General features: G+C 42.7%; 1 protein-coding gene and 1 pseudogene across 7 annotated transcripts; one reads left to right on the top strand and one right to left on the bottom strand.

The window, feature by feature from the left end:
* Positions 1 to 1,795: 1,795 nt before the first annotated feature.
* On the bottom strand, positions 1,796 to 7,736 carry LOC148163363 (uncharacterized; annotated as a pseudogene).
* Positions 3,401 to 17,868, top strand: KCNJ2 (potassium inwardly rectifying channel subfamily J member 2). Of its 7 annotated transcripts, none has more exons than XM_028112699.2 (5): positions 3,401 to 3,579; positions 4,832 to 4,980; positions 5,902 to 5,971; positions 8,543 to 9,993; positions 17,633 to 17,868. In XM_028112699.2, the coding sequence occupies exons 4-5, from the start codon at positions 8,761 to 8,763 to the stop codon at positions 17,693 to 17,695; spliced, it is 1,296 nt and encodes a 431-aa protein (XP_027968500.1). In that variant the 5' UTR covers positions 3,401 to 3,579; positions 4,832 to 4,980; positions 5,902 to 5,971; positions 8,543 to 8,760; the 3' UTR covers positions 17,696 to 17,868. The 7 variants fall into 7 exon arrangements, with proteins under 7 accessions (XP_027968500.1, XP_027968499.1, XP_027968497.1 ...); XM_028112698.2 differs by lacking the exon at positions 5,902 to 5,971 and adding an exon at positions 4,087 to 4,501; XM_028112696.2 differs by lacking the exon at positions 5,902 to 5,971.
* Positions 17,869 to 18,127: the final 259 nt, after the last annotated feature.

The raw sequence follows: 18,127 nt of genomic DNA, 5'->3' as shown, positions 1-18,127 counted from the left end.
AAATCTTAAAAAAAAAAAAGATTACATTCAGTGCCTTAAAATACCATAGTCAATGGCTTGTCCTCATTGCAGCAGATTGCAAACTCATCCTGCCTACACTTTAAGTTCATCTGACATTTATTTTCTATTGCTATTAATTATTACTGTGAAGATTAGAAAGGGGTTCTCAATACCCAGCAGATGCAAGTGACAGGGATTTCCATTTCTCATCACTGTAAAATTGGACTACATATATGGTTAATAGAAGACTGAAAATATATTGGATTGCTAGAGATATTTATATAAGTGCAAAGGAAAGATCTGTGCTGCTAGTAGAACAATCACCTTCTGCGTCACACAACCATTCATAATCGGACTGCAGATCTAGATTATGACTAATATTTGGCTCTAATATTATAGGTGGTTACTGTGGAGGGAATCAGTAACAGCATAACTGTCATTTCCTTGGAAAAATTTAATCCACAGATGGATCCCAACACCCAACTGCATTGGTGTCCAAAATTAATGGGGATTTTTGCTAAATAAGGACTGATTCAGCCAAAAAAAGATACACTTTGACTAAAGAAATCTGTATCATGCCTCACTCCAAAAAGCACTGAATGCTTTGGAACACTAGAATTTCCCTAATAGGGACATAGTGAAAAGTCACTTATTAATTAAAATGCACATTTAATTTTTTTCCTTTGTAACATGAAGCAGTGGAGTTAATCAAAACTATCACGCATTTACCAAATTTCACTTACTTATAAAACAGAATCCTTCATTTTCCTTATTTAGCTAAATAATTAAGGTAACACTTTGATTCAGGCTGCGAAGCTGCTTATTGCAATAATCAATTTTTCTCTAACTTTCTACTTCAAGAAATAAGCATTGCTGCCTATCAGCCCATGGTGGGTAAGAGTGATGTTGATAAGAAAGATTAGGATATGTGTATTCATTTGCCCCCTCCCATAACTAAATTTACACAACCAACCATAATCTTATAACTTTGTGTTCATTTCTTTAAAGGTTCTTCTATTAGGGGCGCCTGGGTGGCTCAGTCGGTTAAGCATCTGCCTTCCGCTCAGATCATGATCCCGGGGTCCTGGGATCGAGCCCCGCATTGGGCTCCCCGAGGGAAGCCTGCTTCTCCCTCTCCCACTCCCCCTGCTTGTGTTCCCTCTCTCGCTGTCTCTCTCTCTCTGTCAAATAAGTAAATAAAATCTTAAAAAAAAAAGATTCTTCTATTATATGAAACTGTCTTGGCCTATGGTGTACTCAGTTTATTTAGAGTAGAATATTAAAGTAAAACAATTTCAATCCATGTTCCAGACAAATGGCATCCCTCTCTGGGTGACTGATTTTCAAAAAGAGCTCATTACCTGGAAATAAAAATGCTGCCTCTCTGAATTCACCCGGGTTGGGAAATTCTTAGCCATCTACAGATGCACAGATTGAATCATGATAAAGAAGAGAACACACATAATGATTAATTTCCTCTTTCCATTTAGGCTTAATATGTTTTAAGGGATTAATTGGACCTCTCCCACCTGTTTCTTAGAAGAAATCCATGCAGAAACACATTTCAGAAGAAGCCTGTTGTGGTGGAGCGAGATGTTACTCCTTCTCCTTCCTTTGACTACATAGAATTAGCTCCTCTGTCTCCAAGTTTTTAGCTTTGGGCTACAGTCTGGGTTTCTATACATCCATCTATTTTCCAGAGTTAATTCAAGCTGTTTAAACGTAATACATTACTTAATAAATATTAAAGTAGACAGACCGCCCCCGCCCCCACCCCCGCCCCCGCCCAGTGGTGTGAGGCATTATTCCCCCGCATACAGGGTTTTAAAAGGCAAGACGGTTACAGGGCTTGCAGGGCTGTGTAATCTCAGCGAGTGGAATGGAACAGCAATACGTTCGGCTATCAAAGCAGATACACCGCATGCACAACTTATTGCACACTTTTAATTTCACTATCTCGCTCAGCGCTAGGAAAAGCGGCACACTTGCTAAAGCGGGGTTAAGTACGCATCTGCAAAACCTAGCATATCTCACCAGCACCTCCTAGGGGCCATGTGGGGGCATGAAAGCTAGGAAGTGGGTACCCGCGCGGACCCTTTCCTTGAATTGTCAGTTTCACGTCCCCTACACACAAAAATCCACCGTGTCTGTGCAGCCCCGAATACGAGCTACATTGGCGAAGCAGTTCGGCGACTCTAGGGGGGCCGTTGAGAGGTTTAAATAAACTGCACGAAAGACGCATTTGCTCGCTTGAGGAAATAAACATTACACACACACAGAGGAATTTCAAAGTCTGTAAGGAAGACTCCTAAATATATTGTGTCCTTTAAGAGCAAAGCTTCGTTATGACACCACAGCACTCAGAGGTATATGCACTTACCCAACTGACACACACACACGCACACACACACACACCCCGACACACGGACACATGGATTAATCTGCAAAGTTCCAGGATCCAGACGCGGTTAACACTGAAGTTGACAGGTTTTTAAAGGGTCTACATGCTCTTGCCTGGTTGCTGGGAATGAGGGCTGGGAGGCGCTGATGCGAGGGCAGAGCTGAGTGTCTGTAGGAGTTGCTGTTCCAGAGAATTCATTACTCTAATTGCTCTGATTTTAGATCAGTAGAGCGTGCCGGGCGGTGGTGGAGACAGAGATTGAGGGCGGACAAAGCGAGAGGGAACGAGTCGTTCACCCGTCAGAGAAGTCCAGGCGCTTTGTAAGTAATTCACGAACAGCCCGGAGCAGAAAGAGCCCAGCTGCTCTGCAGTTGCAACAGTTGTGCGCATCTAAATCCAGCCGGGTTCTGCGCGCCGGTCCCGGTCCCTTTCCCCAGTGGATTCGCGGCTCCTCCGCGCACCGCAGCCTCTGCGGCGAATTCGGGGAGAGGGGGGCGTGGGGAGCTCTGGGTGGCGGGGGGGAGCGAGGGAAGAGGGAGACGCGCCTGGGCTGAAAGGCAATCCTCCCCGCCTGCAAACGTGTCGCCCAGCCCTGGCACCTCGCGGGCCCCTCTAGGAGCCCGCACAGCACAGCGGCCACCGAGGAGAGGAAAAGGGAAGTGTGGGGCTCGGCGAGGGCGAGGAAGCTTTGCCCAAGGCCAGGCTGCAATTAGGCAGCCGCAAAAGCCCCGCCGCGGAGCTTCCCACCTGCTGCTGTCCCAGCTGGGGCTCAACCTCCTCCTCCCCGGCCGGGGCCGGACTCCCAGACCCGGCTCGCTGGGCGGAGGGGGCGGAAGCGGCGGCAGGTTCTCCTCCCTGGCAGCGTCGCGGGCAGCGGGTGTAGCATCGTCCCCTCCCCGCCGAGATTCCCGGGGCCGGCCGTGCGGCCAGGCGCGCTGCGATTGGCCGGCCGAGGCCGGGGGGCGGAGCCAGGCGGGCCGGTATCTCAAAAGAGCCCAGGATATTGCAGAGCGCACTGGAGCCCTGGCCAGCGCGCAGCCTTCCCCGGCGCCGGCAAGCTGGGTCTTGGGGATTCTGGTTTGCTTTGGCTCACTCGCTTTTTACAAACTACTGGATCTTACATGCCTCTGTACCCCCCACTTCCACTTCATGTCCCCATGCTCCTGCGCCAGCAACAGGTAAGGGCTGCTGTGTGTTTTCTTCCCTCCTTGTCTCCCGCTGCCTGTGTGTCCTGGGGAGTGGACTCGGGCCGCCGTCCCCAACCCTACCCTGCCCCGCTGCTCCAGAGGTGCCCAGCTGTCACGCTGCTGTAGCGCTTACCCACGCTGTGGAGTCCCAGATCATGCCTATAGAGTTTGTGTGCGCACCAGAACATCCCCAGAGCTAAAAATACTGAGACATGCTTGGAACAGTTGAGCAATAGAAACAGATTTCTCTGCAGCATCTGTTTGTGCTCATAACTTCCAGTGCACCAGCTGTAGCGAGATACTGAGTTTGGAGACAGGGGCGAGGGAGCCTGTGTTCGATTCTCGCTCTAAGGAAAAAAAAAAAGGCGAGAGTGGGGGTGGGGAGTGCTCCTAGAGCACTGGTCTCAAATCTTGGCAGACTTGGGACTCAGCACTAGTCTTGATCCTTGGCGTCTTTTTTTTTTTTTTTTTTTTCCTTTGTCATTGCTTCAAGTGTAGCGTCGAGTTCCAAACAGAGCGAGCGTCTCAAAGTTGCTTTGCTGGGGAAAGAGAGCGCGAGCCCGAGTTGGATTTGAGCCCGAAGACCGCAAAACTTTCACATCATATGTCACTCCCTCTTAAGCAACGCATTATTCTTAGTAATAATAGCATTAATACCTAAGTTGAAGACAGCGTGGTTTCAGGAAAGAGCACAGTGGTCGAAAAGACTGGATTCTGCAAGAAGATTGCATCATAACATAGACTCATCATGACAATTGAAAAAAAAATCGAGATAGGAAATGGGCAGTTTAATGTCTGTGTCTGGATGAGCCTTACCAATGGAATGGTAACTAGGATACGGCTGTGAATCCTGGGGATTTTCATAAACTCAGAATTACCTGTTAGGAAACAAGGCATTGAAAACGTGTTTTGGGTATGCAAAGAATGCATATTGCCTTTTACCACTTGCTTTCTTTTCACGTTAATAATCAATACGTTGTTAGATATCCTCTCACTAACCACTGCCCTACGTCTGCTATATATTACCTGTTGCCAATAGCTGTAAAAATCTCAAGGCTCAGGGAGTAAGAGATGTTACTACAGGGATGGTGAGAGGGGTCAAAGTTGGGGTCAAGGTCATTTAACTTTGATTTTAACCCCTCTCCCTCCTGTTTTGATGGCACTTTCTTTAACATTATTGGTATCCGTAGGAATATTTATTCTAAACTTTTGTGAATTTGGCCTTTTTTTTTTTTTTTTAAAGGACACACAGTATTTCTACTCTCTTCAGTTGCCCCAGGTGTAGAATCTCTGGGTAACTGTAGAGTCCTTGTATGACTTCTCGGTAGCATGAAAGATGGGCCACGTCTTTACCTGAACAGATAGACTGTTACAGGGTTTTTTAATCACAAGGTACGTATATTTCTCAGCATTTGCAAATGCTGAGTGATGCTACGTGCACTGTTGAGTATAGATGTTAGATAGATAAATGCCTATCCCTCTGCCCTGCCCCTATTTCCCCTCCCCCTCCCTTCTGTTTACTGAGCTTCTAAGAGGTTGCTTTGCTAGCAGTTGTGCTCACATAGCAACATGTGCCCAGAGCACACTCAGGCTGGTCTATATGGCGTCAGCTGGGGAATAACTACTCTAAACACTCATTAGCAGACCTCTCTCTCAGCCCAACGCGCTTTCTTTTACTATCCTTATTTGCTATCCATAGTCAGAAACTTCATTATCCACAGCACACCATGACCATATTATGAGACACATTTATTCTCATTTATTTCTCACAATTATGTTTTTCTAGTTTTTTATCACCCAAATTGGAAATATTTCCTATATGGGAACAATGATTTAGATTCACTCATTTATATAGTGTTATCTCCTTGACTTTGAATTTATCTATAGCGCGCGCGCTCTCTCTCTCTCTCTCTCTTTAACATCTACCTAAGGTTGAAATGGCTGAACTATTTTTTTCCATTGCTTATGCTTAATTTTGGCTCAGCCTATAAATAGTCTTAACATGAACAGCACCACATGTAGCCTCTCAATTTCCCAGAAATACTTTCTACCTCATTGGTTATAGCCTGGGTAAAATGATTATTTGTATCTATTAAATTTATATCAGGCCCTTAAATATTTTGGCTGAGAGGGGAGTTTACACATTGTTCATCAAATCGAATATGGTTTCTCCTGAATTGCACCCAGCAAGGAGTCAGATCACTTAGTGTTCTCATCTCCTCTTAATCGAATGTTTCTCAGAGAATTATTTTGAATATATGCCTAAAATAAAGCTGCACAAAAGCCCTATTTCTAATGAAAGTTTTTTTCCAGATGCTCATGAATCGGTGATTTTTAGTGAGAGAAAAGCAGGCAAGGAAGTTTTCTGCTCGCCTGTGGGCAGGTCAGTGAGGAGGGCATTCTTCATAATGAGATGTTAAGACAATTACCCTAGCAGACTGTGGCAGGTTCCAGATTTTTGCTATGTAGTCAGCGCCCCAAAACTCTGAATACACATAACGTGTGTGCACACATATACACCCATAAATCCGTTTAGGAGCATATCTATTGGAAGTGACAAAAGCTTCCATTTTGCCAAAAGAATCTTTTTTTCCCCCTTTCCAGGCAGAATGGTAAAATTTCTAAATGATGCTCCGCATGTGGAACAAATTCTATTATTAACAGTGGAAATAAGACAATAATAGTCATTCAATACAGGCTATTTTCAAAGTTCTAAAGGCCGAGAGCTCTTGGTTAGGAAGCTGGTATAGTGTGTTTTGTGGAATTCAGACTAATGTCCTGGGGTCAAGATATTTGGAAGGTCATAATTCAGTCTTTAGATTTCATATGGTTGTTATGCTTTAATCTGCAAAGAGTGCAGAAATATGTCAGAAGAAATTTGAAACTGTCTACTCATGGTCCCTAATGGTAACTCAGATGGAAGGATTGTTTTAAATTATGGAAAGGGAGTTTCTTGGTGTCAACTTTTAAGATTCTGAAGTCATTCAGACCTCAAGGATACAAGCACTATTTACATGAGGCACCTCCTTCCCCTGTTTTGGAGAGTACACCTCCATCTGATGTTCTATTCTTATCTCTCTCTGGTTTTGCATAGAAATCCTTGGCAATTTCATATGAGCCCAATAATCTGAAATCACTGGTAAAAAAAATTCTTTCCATGTCCCGGATCTAGAACCCTGAGGAATAGGAATCTTATTTCTTTTGTCCAAGTACAAACTTCACGGGGAAGCAGACAAAACATTGAAGCAGGTGGAAGACTGGGAAGGCACAGTAACTTCTTTTTATAAAGTAATTCAAAGGCACTTTCAAATCGGGCATCATTTACGTGTCAAAAGCTGCCAAAATGTAACACACATTGCAATTTTCACAGATGACTAATCTCAGGAAAAATGTGTTGGGGCACATTCTTGCATAATAACTTGGATAAGGAGGGAGAAGTGAAAAGACTGTAACAAGGCATTTTCAAAGACAATGCACCTTGCCTCTCTTTAAGGGGGTGCGCAGAAACAAGATAAATGACTTGCTTGATTTGTTTGCAGGTGGCTCGGCTGAAATTGGTTCTGTTAACTACTTAATCTCGTGTGGTTTGGGGGGGAGAAAGAAAAAGTGGAGTCCTCATTATCAGGGCTGCAGCGAATTTCTGTTCCTTTCCATCTGTTTTCCATCGTCCCCCTTTACTACACGAGATCGATTGGGTTGTTGGACGAGTGGAGAATCACTTCTGGTTTTTTGTTCTATGCTGTATTCATTTTGTTAATTCCTATTTGATACAGGGAAACACTTTGGACTTTATCTTAGACTTCTGTGAGTCAAGGAAAAAATAGTTTCTTTGGAGTGAAGATGGGAAGTTAAAGTAAATAGATAGTTTTTATCGAGGTTAGGATGAGGCTAGAGGAGAAAACTGAAAACTACTGTTTGTTCACATGAGGTAAAGGTGAGTGCCTTCTCCATGGGAACATAGAGCAAACAGTAGGGCTCGAAGTGAAAGTAAGCTGACTGACAATTATGACCTACTCCTACAAAGTTGTCTCTGTTTGGGAAAACACAGAACTGGACCCACATGAAATGAGTTCCTGCCTTATCGCAATCCGCTAAAGACCCGGTCCTTTGGCACAAAGGTGCTTACTTCCTAGCCTGTCATTACACATGGCGGTCCCATCTCTGGAGAATTTCAGGACTCATTGCTAGGCAACAGACTCGCTCTTTATCCCCCAGAGCAAACCTACGCCTTCAAGTCAGAATCACTTGCACTAACAGAGATGTTATCGGGCATTTCTGCAAAGGGGCTGCTTGCAGTGTATGAAGTGATGAAGCAAACCCAAACAGTTTCCAGAAATTGGGACCGATTTCAGGTCATTATAAGGGCTGTCTGCTCAGTTGTTTTTTTGTTTTTGTTTTTGTTTTTTATCATTTAAACAAAATAGTCTGTGCCTTCTGATTTTCACCGTGTCATCGAGGGCTCTGGTATCCTCCCATAATGCACCTGCGACTCAATTTATATTAATATTCTGCCTTGATGCAAACTGTTCTCTAGACATGTCTGAGTTCTCAAAGCCTCGTGACAAACCTTGGACTTAGCAAGTCTTTCTTCTGCTTAATAACTTGGGACCCTAGCAAGTAGAGAAGGCCAGAGAGAGAATGAGAGAGGTTTATCTGTAAAAACAGAATCTCCTAGATTGCTGAAAAAAATAGGGGGGAAAGAACCTGAAATTTTGATTGAAAGACTGTCCCAAACAATGAACTCTCCTATGCTTAATGACTTTATGCTTTTAAGTACAGTAAAAATATTTTTAGGGTACAAGGAAATTAAATACCTTATAATTTACTGCAGAGTATATTTATCTGTATCTGGCTGTGCCTTGCTAGGAAATGTTATACCTTAGAGAGTAGAATCGATTAATAATGACTTCTTTTCTAATGAATAATGTCTTTTTGTTGTTGTTGTTGTTTTCAGGACATGTACTCTGGATGTCAGCTGAGTTACTGAGGTAGCTCTGCATGTCCGTAGACAGACCTTGGTAGAACCTCGAGAGGCTCCTGGAAACCCCCACTCTCTCCTTATTCTTTTTTGTATGTGTCCTCACTGAACATTCAAAACTGTTTCTCCAAAGGGTTTTGCAAAAACTCAGACTGTTTTCCAAAGCAGAAGCACTGGAGTCCACGGCAGAAGCGATGGGCAGTGTGCGAACCAACCGCTATAGCATTGTCTCTTCAGAAGAAGACGGGATGAAGTTGGCCACCATGGCGGTTGCAAATGGCTTTGGGAACGGGAAGAGTAAAGTCCACACTCGACAGCAGTGCAGGAACCGCTTTGTGAAGAAAGACGGCCACTGCAACGTTCAGTTCATCAATGTGGGGGAGAAGGGACAACGGTACCTTGCAGACATTTTTACCACGTGCGTGGACATTCGCTGGCGGTGGATGCTGGTTATCTTCTGCCTGGCTTTTGTTCTCTCGTGGCTGTTCTTTGGCTGTGTGTTTTGGTTGATAGCTCTGCTCCATGGGGATCTGGATGCGTCAAGAGAGAGCAAAGCCTGCGTGTCTGAGGTCAACAGCTTCACGGCTGCCTTCCTTTTCTCCATTGAGACCCAGACGACCATAGGCTACGGCTTCAGGTGTGTCACAGATGAGTGCCCGATTGCGGTCTTCATGGTGGTGTTCCAGTCAATCGTGGGCTGCATCATCGACGCCTTTATCATCGGCGCCGTTATGGCAAAGATGGCAAAGCCAAAGAAGAGAAACGAGACCCTGGTCTTCAGTCACAACGCTGTGATTGCCATGAGAGACGGCAAGCTGTGTTTGATGTGGCGGGTGGGCAATCTTCGGAAAAGCCACTTGGTGGAAGCTCACGTGAGAGCCCAGCTGCTCAAATCCAGAATTACTTCCGAAGGGGAGTACATCCCCCTGGATCAAATAGATATCAATGTCGGGTTTGACAGTGGAATTGACCGCATATTTCTGGTGTCCCCGATCACGATAGTCCATGAAATAGATGAAGACAGTCCTTTATATGATTTGAGTAAACAGGACATTGACAACGCAGACTTTGAAATTGTGGTGATTCTGGAGGGCATGGTGGAAGCTACGGCCATGACAACACAGTGCCGTAGCTCCTATCTGGCAAATGAAATCCTCTGGGGCCACCGCTATGAGCCTGTACTCTTCGAGGAGAAGCACTATTACAAAGTGGACTATTCCAGGTTCCACAAGACTTATGAAGTGCCCAACACTCCCCTCTGTAGTGCCAGAGACTTAGCAGAAAAGAAATATATCCTCTCAAATGCTAATTCATTTTGCTACGAAAATGAAGTCGCCCTCACGAGCAAAGAGGAAGATGACAGTGACAATGGGGTTCCAGAAAGCACCAGTACGGACACACCCCCTGACATAGACCTTCACAATCAGGCAAGTGTCCCTCTAGAGCCCAGGCCCTTACGGCGAGAGTCGGAGATATGACTGCTTCTTTCTCTGGAATATTTTACTTTAAAATAACAGTCTGTTGGTCAAAGGCCCCAAACAGTTATTCAGACGACGGTACCGGTGAAGAGGTGGGTCAAGGCAAGTGGCCACAAAGGACTGAGACTAGCACAATGGTTTCAAAGAAAGACTGTAAGCTCGGAGATGAACGTAAAGCACTCACCATGCCTCCCCCCGCCCCCCTCCCCCGTGACCCAATGGCACATACATGTTGTAGAATAAGTTATGGGGTTTTTATGTTTTGTTTTGTGTTTTTTACAAAACTTGAACTTGCAGGCAAGCCTTGGTTGGGTATTTGACTAATCCAGAATGCTTCTCTTTAGGGAACAAGAATGTTTTTAATGGCATAACAAAGGCAAGACTCTGCCTTAATTTTTGAAAAGCTGCTAACTACATGAACACAAATTGTATTTTTGTTGCCGTGTAGTTTTTCTTTCGTGTAATTTAAAAGTCAGTGTTGAACTTTGTTGAAAGCTCATGATATGTGCTTCAAAGTGGCAAGTATTTGGCTATTAAGCTGCCAAAACGAGAGCCTGATTTTTTTGAGGCCAGTAATTTGCTAGAATTGATTTTCTCTCTCTATCTCTCTCTCTCTCTCTCTCTCTCTTTCTTTCTCTGGTTACATAAGGGCATTATGTAACACTAGCCAAATGGTAGCCTATGGGTTTTGTTTTGTTTTGTTTTGTTTTCCTTCCATGATGTTAATGGGTTATCTCAAATTTTAAGTTAGACTACCTAAAATAAATACCAAAGATAATGCACATTTTTGCACAGTGGAGCTTAGACTAAAAAGGATAGAAAGCTCCACGGCTGCCTTGAAATCAAGAAACAATAACTTTGAACCTCAGCAAGACCTCGAACTGCCCTCTTCTTTTTCACCTTACTCAGAAAATAGAACATCATACACACAAAGTCTAGTAAGTGTCCGTGCTTTTTCGATTTTGCTCTTTCATGCAACTTGTGTTTGTTAGGGGAAGAAGAAAGGTGAAGTAAAATTCACACATACACAATCAAAATATCTTTTCTTTCCTGCTTGGTAGGGCTGGCCAGGCCAACGCATAAGGTGAGAGATGGTGATGTGCTCTTAGATTTGTCTGGATTTCCCCTGTTCGCACATTCCAAAATTTATTCCATTAAGATAAGACCTAGGTTTGGAGTTAGTTGGCATCCTCAAAAACTGAGCCACCCAACATGATAGGTAGGTTTAAACTCTTGTGGCTGAATGCATTGCCCCAACTGTCAGGACATTTCCAACTTGACTTGGCTTTCGAGAAGATGCCACGCCTAGCCTCTAGGCTGGTTCTTCCCATCAGTCTGTCTGGAGCGAATCCTACAGTGTCTGGAAGGCTGCAGATGCCAAAGGGGGAGCCGGCAAGGTGTGGACCGGCCACTTTGATGTAGAACATCAGCTCAAGTATTCGTGAGGGAGAGGAAAGTGACTTTATTTTAATGGTAGAGGGTAGGAATGGAAATGCCGCAGTATTTTGGGGCCAACAAGAGCCATACAAAATATAACACAGCCACAAGTAGGAGATAGCGATCCAAAGGGTTATTTCTCCTTTATGTATGCACATTTGAGACTGGATCTGAGCTGATCCTTCTCGCCTGTGGAGCCCTAGTGCAGGTTACTAAGGACACATTGTTTTCCAGAAGTCTCTCCTGCCTGGCTGCCTGACTTGATCGAAACATTTTTTTTTTCTTTCTCCCTGCTCTAACTCAATCATGGAACTCTTTTTTGGTTTAAAGTTCCTTATGTGTGAATTCTGGGGGTTGCTGACTTTTCTTTTTCATTGGAGTCTCAAAATCAACTCTCTTATGGTATTATATCCCTGTATGCCATTAAAAAAACAGCTTGTTCCGGAATCCTGTATTTTGCAAATTGATGTGTGTGATGGTCTCTGGGTCTTGAACAGCCATCTCTGAATGCCGTGCCTGCAATAATATGACAGTTTCTGCTCTTCTCAGCCTTCAAAGCTGCCGGGTTTGAAAACTGTGGTGTTCTTTTCATGGAAAACAAGACAGAGATGTCAAGCAAAGGGATGCTATTTTAAATCCAAATTTAAAGGCAGGTTTGGGAAGTTGTTTAGAGAGCTGGACGAACTGGGATTGACAGACGAGGGGACAATTCGGCTATTAAGGGCGAGAGGTTACTGAGGGCTTCAGCTGCTGCTATTTCGATATTTTGCAAAGGAAAATAATCAAACCAAAGAGTATTCAGTGATATGTAAATTAAATGAAGATGCAGTGGAGCACAGAGCGACCACTAAGAGGGCTCCTCCCAAATACACAGTGTTGCCACTTAAAAGGACTTGAGACAGTTGAAAGAGGGTGGGTCTGGGGGCAAGAATGAGGGAGGGAAATCTTTCAACTTCTTTCTGAAAAACAAAAAAAAAAATCTAAAATTTCTGGTGCACAGGTTTGTTTTTGTTTTGTTTTGTTTTTTTCCAAGAAAATTTTGCAGAAGCTATGTTTTTAAAGTGTACATTTTATAAAGTTTATCAGATATTTTCATATTTAAAGCCAAATGTAAATAGAAGTCTGTAAAGGGAAAAAAAATGCCATAGAAAGTATAATTTCAGTGCAGCAATTTTGGAGAGCTAGTACCTCTATGCTACCGGTTAGCATGGTTTTAGCAAATATTTACCAGCCTTATAAGGTTCGTATTGCTATGTTCTGTTATTTATTTCAGCATGGACTGTTCCTTTGAAAGCTTTTCCTAGTTAGTAGTATTTTAACAATTACAAGCTTTAAATGGCGATTTTTCTTTTCTTTTCTTTTCTTTTTTTTTGTCAAGAGCCAAGACACAGGTAATGCACAACATTTTTTTGTTACATTTTACCTTCAAAACATTTGTCCTTATTGACTGGGTCTCCTTAATTAGTGCACATACGTCATTAGAATGAAGTCAGAGGAGACTCACCGTGAGTATCTGGGGTCTCTTCCCAGTTACGTGTTCCTTCTCTATTGCAAGCAAAACCCCCGTTGAATTTACTTAGGAATTACTCCCTTTTAAAGAATTTTTGCTCGTATCTGGATGGGCATTATATTTTTGGGAGGAGGCATAGATTGCTGGTTATCCTATTTTTAAATAAAAGATAGACAAAGTGAATTCTATTTTGACTATTGAGAATGGAATAGTTTTCTATCCCTCTAAGAGTATACTTGAATCAGACATTGTAAGAATGTCAGTATAGACAGCACTGTAGCCATTTCCAAATTGCTGGAGAAAGTCTGTTTTACCTTTTTTTAAAAAAAAAAAAAACACAAAAATCTATTCATGCATTATTTCTTCTCTTCACTTCTTTTCTTCCCTATGAACCCCCATCCCAAACCTTGACCGTCTGTTTGATGAGGTCTATCCCCCAAATCATATTACCCATGCAAATGACAAATGTCAGCTCCCGTTTTATAATAAGCCACTCAGTAAAGGCAAAAAGTTTGTTCTGAGAAGCAGGGTGAGTTCTTTTTCACTCTGTGTCTAATGATGTTAAGGCGAAAAATTAAGTGTTGCGTAGTCCCCTCTCCACTCCCGACGAGAACCTCTTTTCTAGTTACGTTGGGTTTCACCTCTGGGCTCTGGCGAGTTGAACAGTCCCGACCTTTGACAATCGTGATAGTTATTATTTTCCCGTTTGCCGTCTTTTTGTATCCGAAAGTCTTCCTATTGTACTGCACAAACCATGGATTGTACATATTTTTATATATTATGTCTTATTTTATTATTTCTAAATAAAAAATTAAAAAATTGAAGACAAATCCGTGCAAGAATTTGCGGGCCTCCTGTATGGTTACTGTTAGCCTCGCTGGGATACGAAGCCAATGTTCCCAAAGCACAGGACAGAAAGGCTGATAGTTGGGATGAATAGAGCCATAGAAATGGCCTCAACAGGGAGGTGTGGTGCGGTGGCAGATTAACTTAATCCAAGTTAGAGGAAGTCAAGCTCATATTTTGTTTTTGGACGGAACAGGGGAGGTAGAGAGAGGGTAGCAAACAAGCAAGCAAACAACACTGACGAAACATATTATAAGCTTTAGATTTAAAGTCTCTGTTTAAATGATGGTAGTTATCCTTTATGGAGCCTAAACTATGTATAGGGTTCTGCCTTATATGTTACCTCAACCGTGCTTCCCCACTCCCAGATTAGGATAGTATTCTTCTTGTATTGTAAATCAGGAGTTGATGAAAGTGTTCTGTAAAGGGCCGGAAGGTAAATATTTTTGGCTCTGCAAAACAGAGGGTCTGTCTCCACTCTGCCCTTGGAGTGCAACACTGATAATAGGAAAACAAATGATATGGCTGTGTTTCAATAAAACTTTACTTATAACTACAGGTGATGGGCCAGATTGGGCGCATGGCCTATAATTTACCAACCCCTGGCACAGAGGAAACTGAGGCTGGGTGTAAAGCTAATAAAATTCGAGTTCCAGGTTTTATATGCCTCCACAGTTAGTTTAATCCACTAAACTATATATTGTTTGAGGACACAAAGTTACCAGGGCTATGCAGTCTCAGAGAAAATGCGACTTTTTCTAGCAGATTTGGAATAACTTCACTGTTGTTTCATGATTGGAAATCTCGAGAAAATCTGCATTCTGAAATATGGGTTGCTCCTTAATATTTTTTCTTTAACAAATATTCGTGTGGCACTTACTGTGTTTCAAGCATGGTTCTAGATTCTTTGTAAGTATTAAGTACTTTAATCTTAACAGCAACTCTATGGAGTAGGCAGTGCTATTATCCTCATTTAAGAAATGAGGAACCAGGACCAGAGAGGTCGAGTGCCTTGTGCAAGCACACATAGCAAGTAGGTATGAGAGCTGAGATTTAAACTGAGGCCATTTAGCACCTGGCTGTACTTTTTATCAGTCCTTTGTGCTTTCCATTTGGAGGCAGTCTTGGTTAAAAGTTTCGCCATTTACCCCAAAGCCTTTCTGCTTCTTAGTTTTTAGTTTTCTAGGTGATGAAAATGCATTCTGGTTCTCCACACGGGACACATGAGCCCAGGATTCTCACCTCCTTCAAAACCTGCTCCTCCATTTCTCATCCAGTTCTTGGAGAGAGTGAGCAGCTCACAAAGGGTAGACTAAGGACAAATTTAAGCACTGGTTGTGGGATTTGGGTAAATTTCAAACTTCAGATTAATTTAAATTAACTAGGAATTGCTTAGTCCTGACTCTGGGCGAAACCACAAAGCCCTGTTACTAAGCAAGTTCCAGGCACCCTACCCCATCAGACACTTCTGCTCTCTTCCCACTGTAGGGAGCCAAAGGTGTACCATGAGCTTCTTGGTGACTGAGCCCACTGAGCAAGATATATAATGGTACCTCCAGACAGTGAATTGAATGCGATATGGGCCTCACCTCTACTTTTTAAAATTTTGTTATTAAATACACATGCAAAAACAAAAGGCAGAGGTGGGGTTTCAGAGACCTTTTGCTTAGGCTTCTTTCTTCAGTGACAGTCAAACAAAAACCTCCAAATGCTGGCCTTCTGAAGCAGTAGGAGCCCAGATCACACTTGCAAAGAAGAAAACAGATTCCCCTCCAGAAATTTCCATCTTAGAGCCGGCAGAACAGATTAAGTCAATCAGATTCCCTTCCCCAATTTAAATAAATGCATAAATAAAGGAAGGCTAGCTCTACCCACTTTAAGGGAAGTAAAGAACCAAGTCCGTGATCAGCATATTTCAAGAACCCAGAGCCTTTTTCTTTTTTTTTTTTTTCAAAATAGTTCAGGTCAAGGGCTCTAGTGACCTGATGATTTGAGCCACTATATGAGGATTGTTATCGTGACTTTAAAAAATTGCATAATTACAAGGTAATACCTGCAAGACACCAGCACAATACTATCACACTGACCTTTTCTAGAATAGGGTGACCACCTGTCCTGGTTTGCCTGGGAGAGAGGGGTTTCCCCAGATGCAGGGCTCACAGTGCTAAAACTGGGAACGTTCTGGGCAAACGGGGATGAGTCAGTCCCCTAGGTTGGAAGCTAGAGGAGTGGAGTGTCGGGGAAGGAAAGGAGAGAAATGGTTAAGAAGAACGTGGAAGGGGAGGAGTTTAAAATCTGACACAGGGGTGTTATTAACTCATGAGAATAATAATGATGAATAATTACCTCTAAGTGGCTTTCTCCAAATAACTGAAAGTTGTTGCCTCAAGGGCATCAATTGTTTTGGAGGGACGGTTTTCTAAAATATTATACAATTCTCTGCTTATTTAAAAAAATGATACGTATTATTTAATGTTTCCTTGTGCAACACAAGCTAACAGGTGCTGCTTTGCCTGGTGCTTGTAAATTTTGTCCACGAAATCATCAGCTGCTCTTTTGTCCATCACCAGAGTCCCCTAGCATCATTTAGGTCTTTCTTCCCATCTGCTGTGCCCAGGAAATAAGATAATCCATTCTAAGGAATATATGACAAACATCAGAATGCCAGGCAAATCAGGAAAGGCGCAGATGAGACACAAAAGTCTGGCTTGAACGGAGGGATTTCATGGTGACTGTACTCATTTCCAGAGATGTTTTTTTTTTTTCAGGTTTCAGATTATATGCTGAGAGGTTGAGGCTGTTAAGGGCTTTGGCTTCTAGAAAATCCTATTTAACTTGACCAAATATTTGTTGAGGAATTATGATATGGTGCAGGTTATTCAGTTTTCTATGTGGACTTGGTCTTCCTTAGATCCTAGTTTAGAAAATGAGCAGTTCAGATGGATATTCATTTTCATTCCTTCTGAATGGATATAAAAATATTTGGATATTCATAGAAAAGCAGTTGAGTTTTGGATGTAAGAAATTTACGTATAAAAACAATAGCTACCAGTTGAGTATTTACAGTACATTAGCCACTACACAAAGATAGAATTGTTGCCCTCCATAGGAAGGAATCCTCACTTCATTAAATATTTTTTTTCAGGGATGTTGCCATGGAGCCAAATACTTTTGCAACACCTTATTGGGAATTGCTTAAGTTGGTTTTGTAAAAACTTTGCTCCCAAAGATGCTGTTCTTTCACTTCGTGCTGAATGATTGTTCTGACCCCAGTCTCTGCTGAGATTAGGTCTGTGGAATCATTTGCCTTAGCACCTCCCCCATCCTGACACATGGGCAGAAAGACATCCCTTGGGCAAGTGTCTGGATTCACTCCTGGTTAACAAACAAATGAACCAAATCTCACACTGTACAGTTTTATTTGGCTTTTGCTTTTCAAATTTTTTGCTAATATACTTCCACATCTAAAGTCCTAGTTAAGCAATTTCTTCTTTGACCCTGCAGAGGGTTCCACTAAATAGGATATATGAGAGTTTCTTTTAAAATATATAAATTGCTGCATTAGGGGTTTAGACACAAACCCATAACAACAGATTATTTACCAATAGTGAAGTGTCAAAGGCAAATGCGTACACATCCCTAACAAAATACTCTTGGTAAAGGTGCTCTCAGATGGCTGCCCATTCATGCAAAACGAGGGAAAGTCGAATCAATCATTCAGAGATGTTCTTCAGTTCTGTCAGAAGCTCTTTGGGTGGCCATAAGATCAACAGCACTCCTCCTTGCCTTTTCCAGGAGCAGCCAAAAGTTGCAGCCTGCATTGCTTGGACACATTCAGTCAATGAGGTAGCTGAATAAGATGCCCCAGAGTTGCCATAGCAACTGCAAGAAGCATCGAAGCACCTTCTCCTGCATCCTCTTTAATTTCATCTGAGCGACTTTATTCAAGAACCAAAAATAAAAAGTGCACAAGGATGTAATTATTTAAAAAGCTGTGTTCGATTATAAATACAGTATGTACTTTGGCCTCAGTCTGCAGATCGCTCCTCCCTTCTGTTTCGAGACATTTGAACTATTCAAATGGGAGTCTTCATTTAAGGTTTAATAGAAGTGAGCCCAAATTTGCAAAGATAAGGGGATGAGGCCGTCTTCTGAATTTCTACCTTTTCCCAGCTCACACTCAACGTCTGGATGTGAAGTCTTTTAAAAGAGGGTCCATTTCTAGGGTCTGTTCGTTCCTATTAGGCCACCTGGACTCACCAGGGCTTACTGAAATTGCTCTGCCTTCAG

The sequence above is a fragment of the Eumetopias jubatus genome, unplaced genomic scaffold (assembly GCF_037043125.1).
Source record: "Eumetopias jubatus isolate StellerSeaLion01/CBP00866 unplaced genomic scaffold, mEumJub1_p1.0 scaffold_10, whole genome shotgun sequence".
NCBI lineage: Eukaryota > Metazoa > Chordata > Mammalia > Carnivora > Otariidae > Eumetopias > Eumetopias jubatus.
The sequence above is the reverse complement of the archived record's forward strand: the minus strand, read 5'-3'. Positions and strand labels throughout refer to the sequence as shown.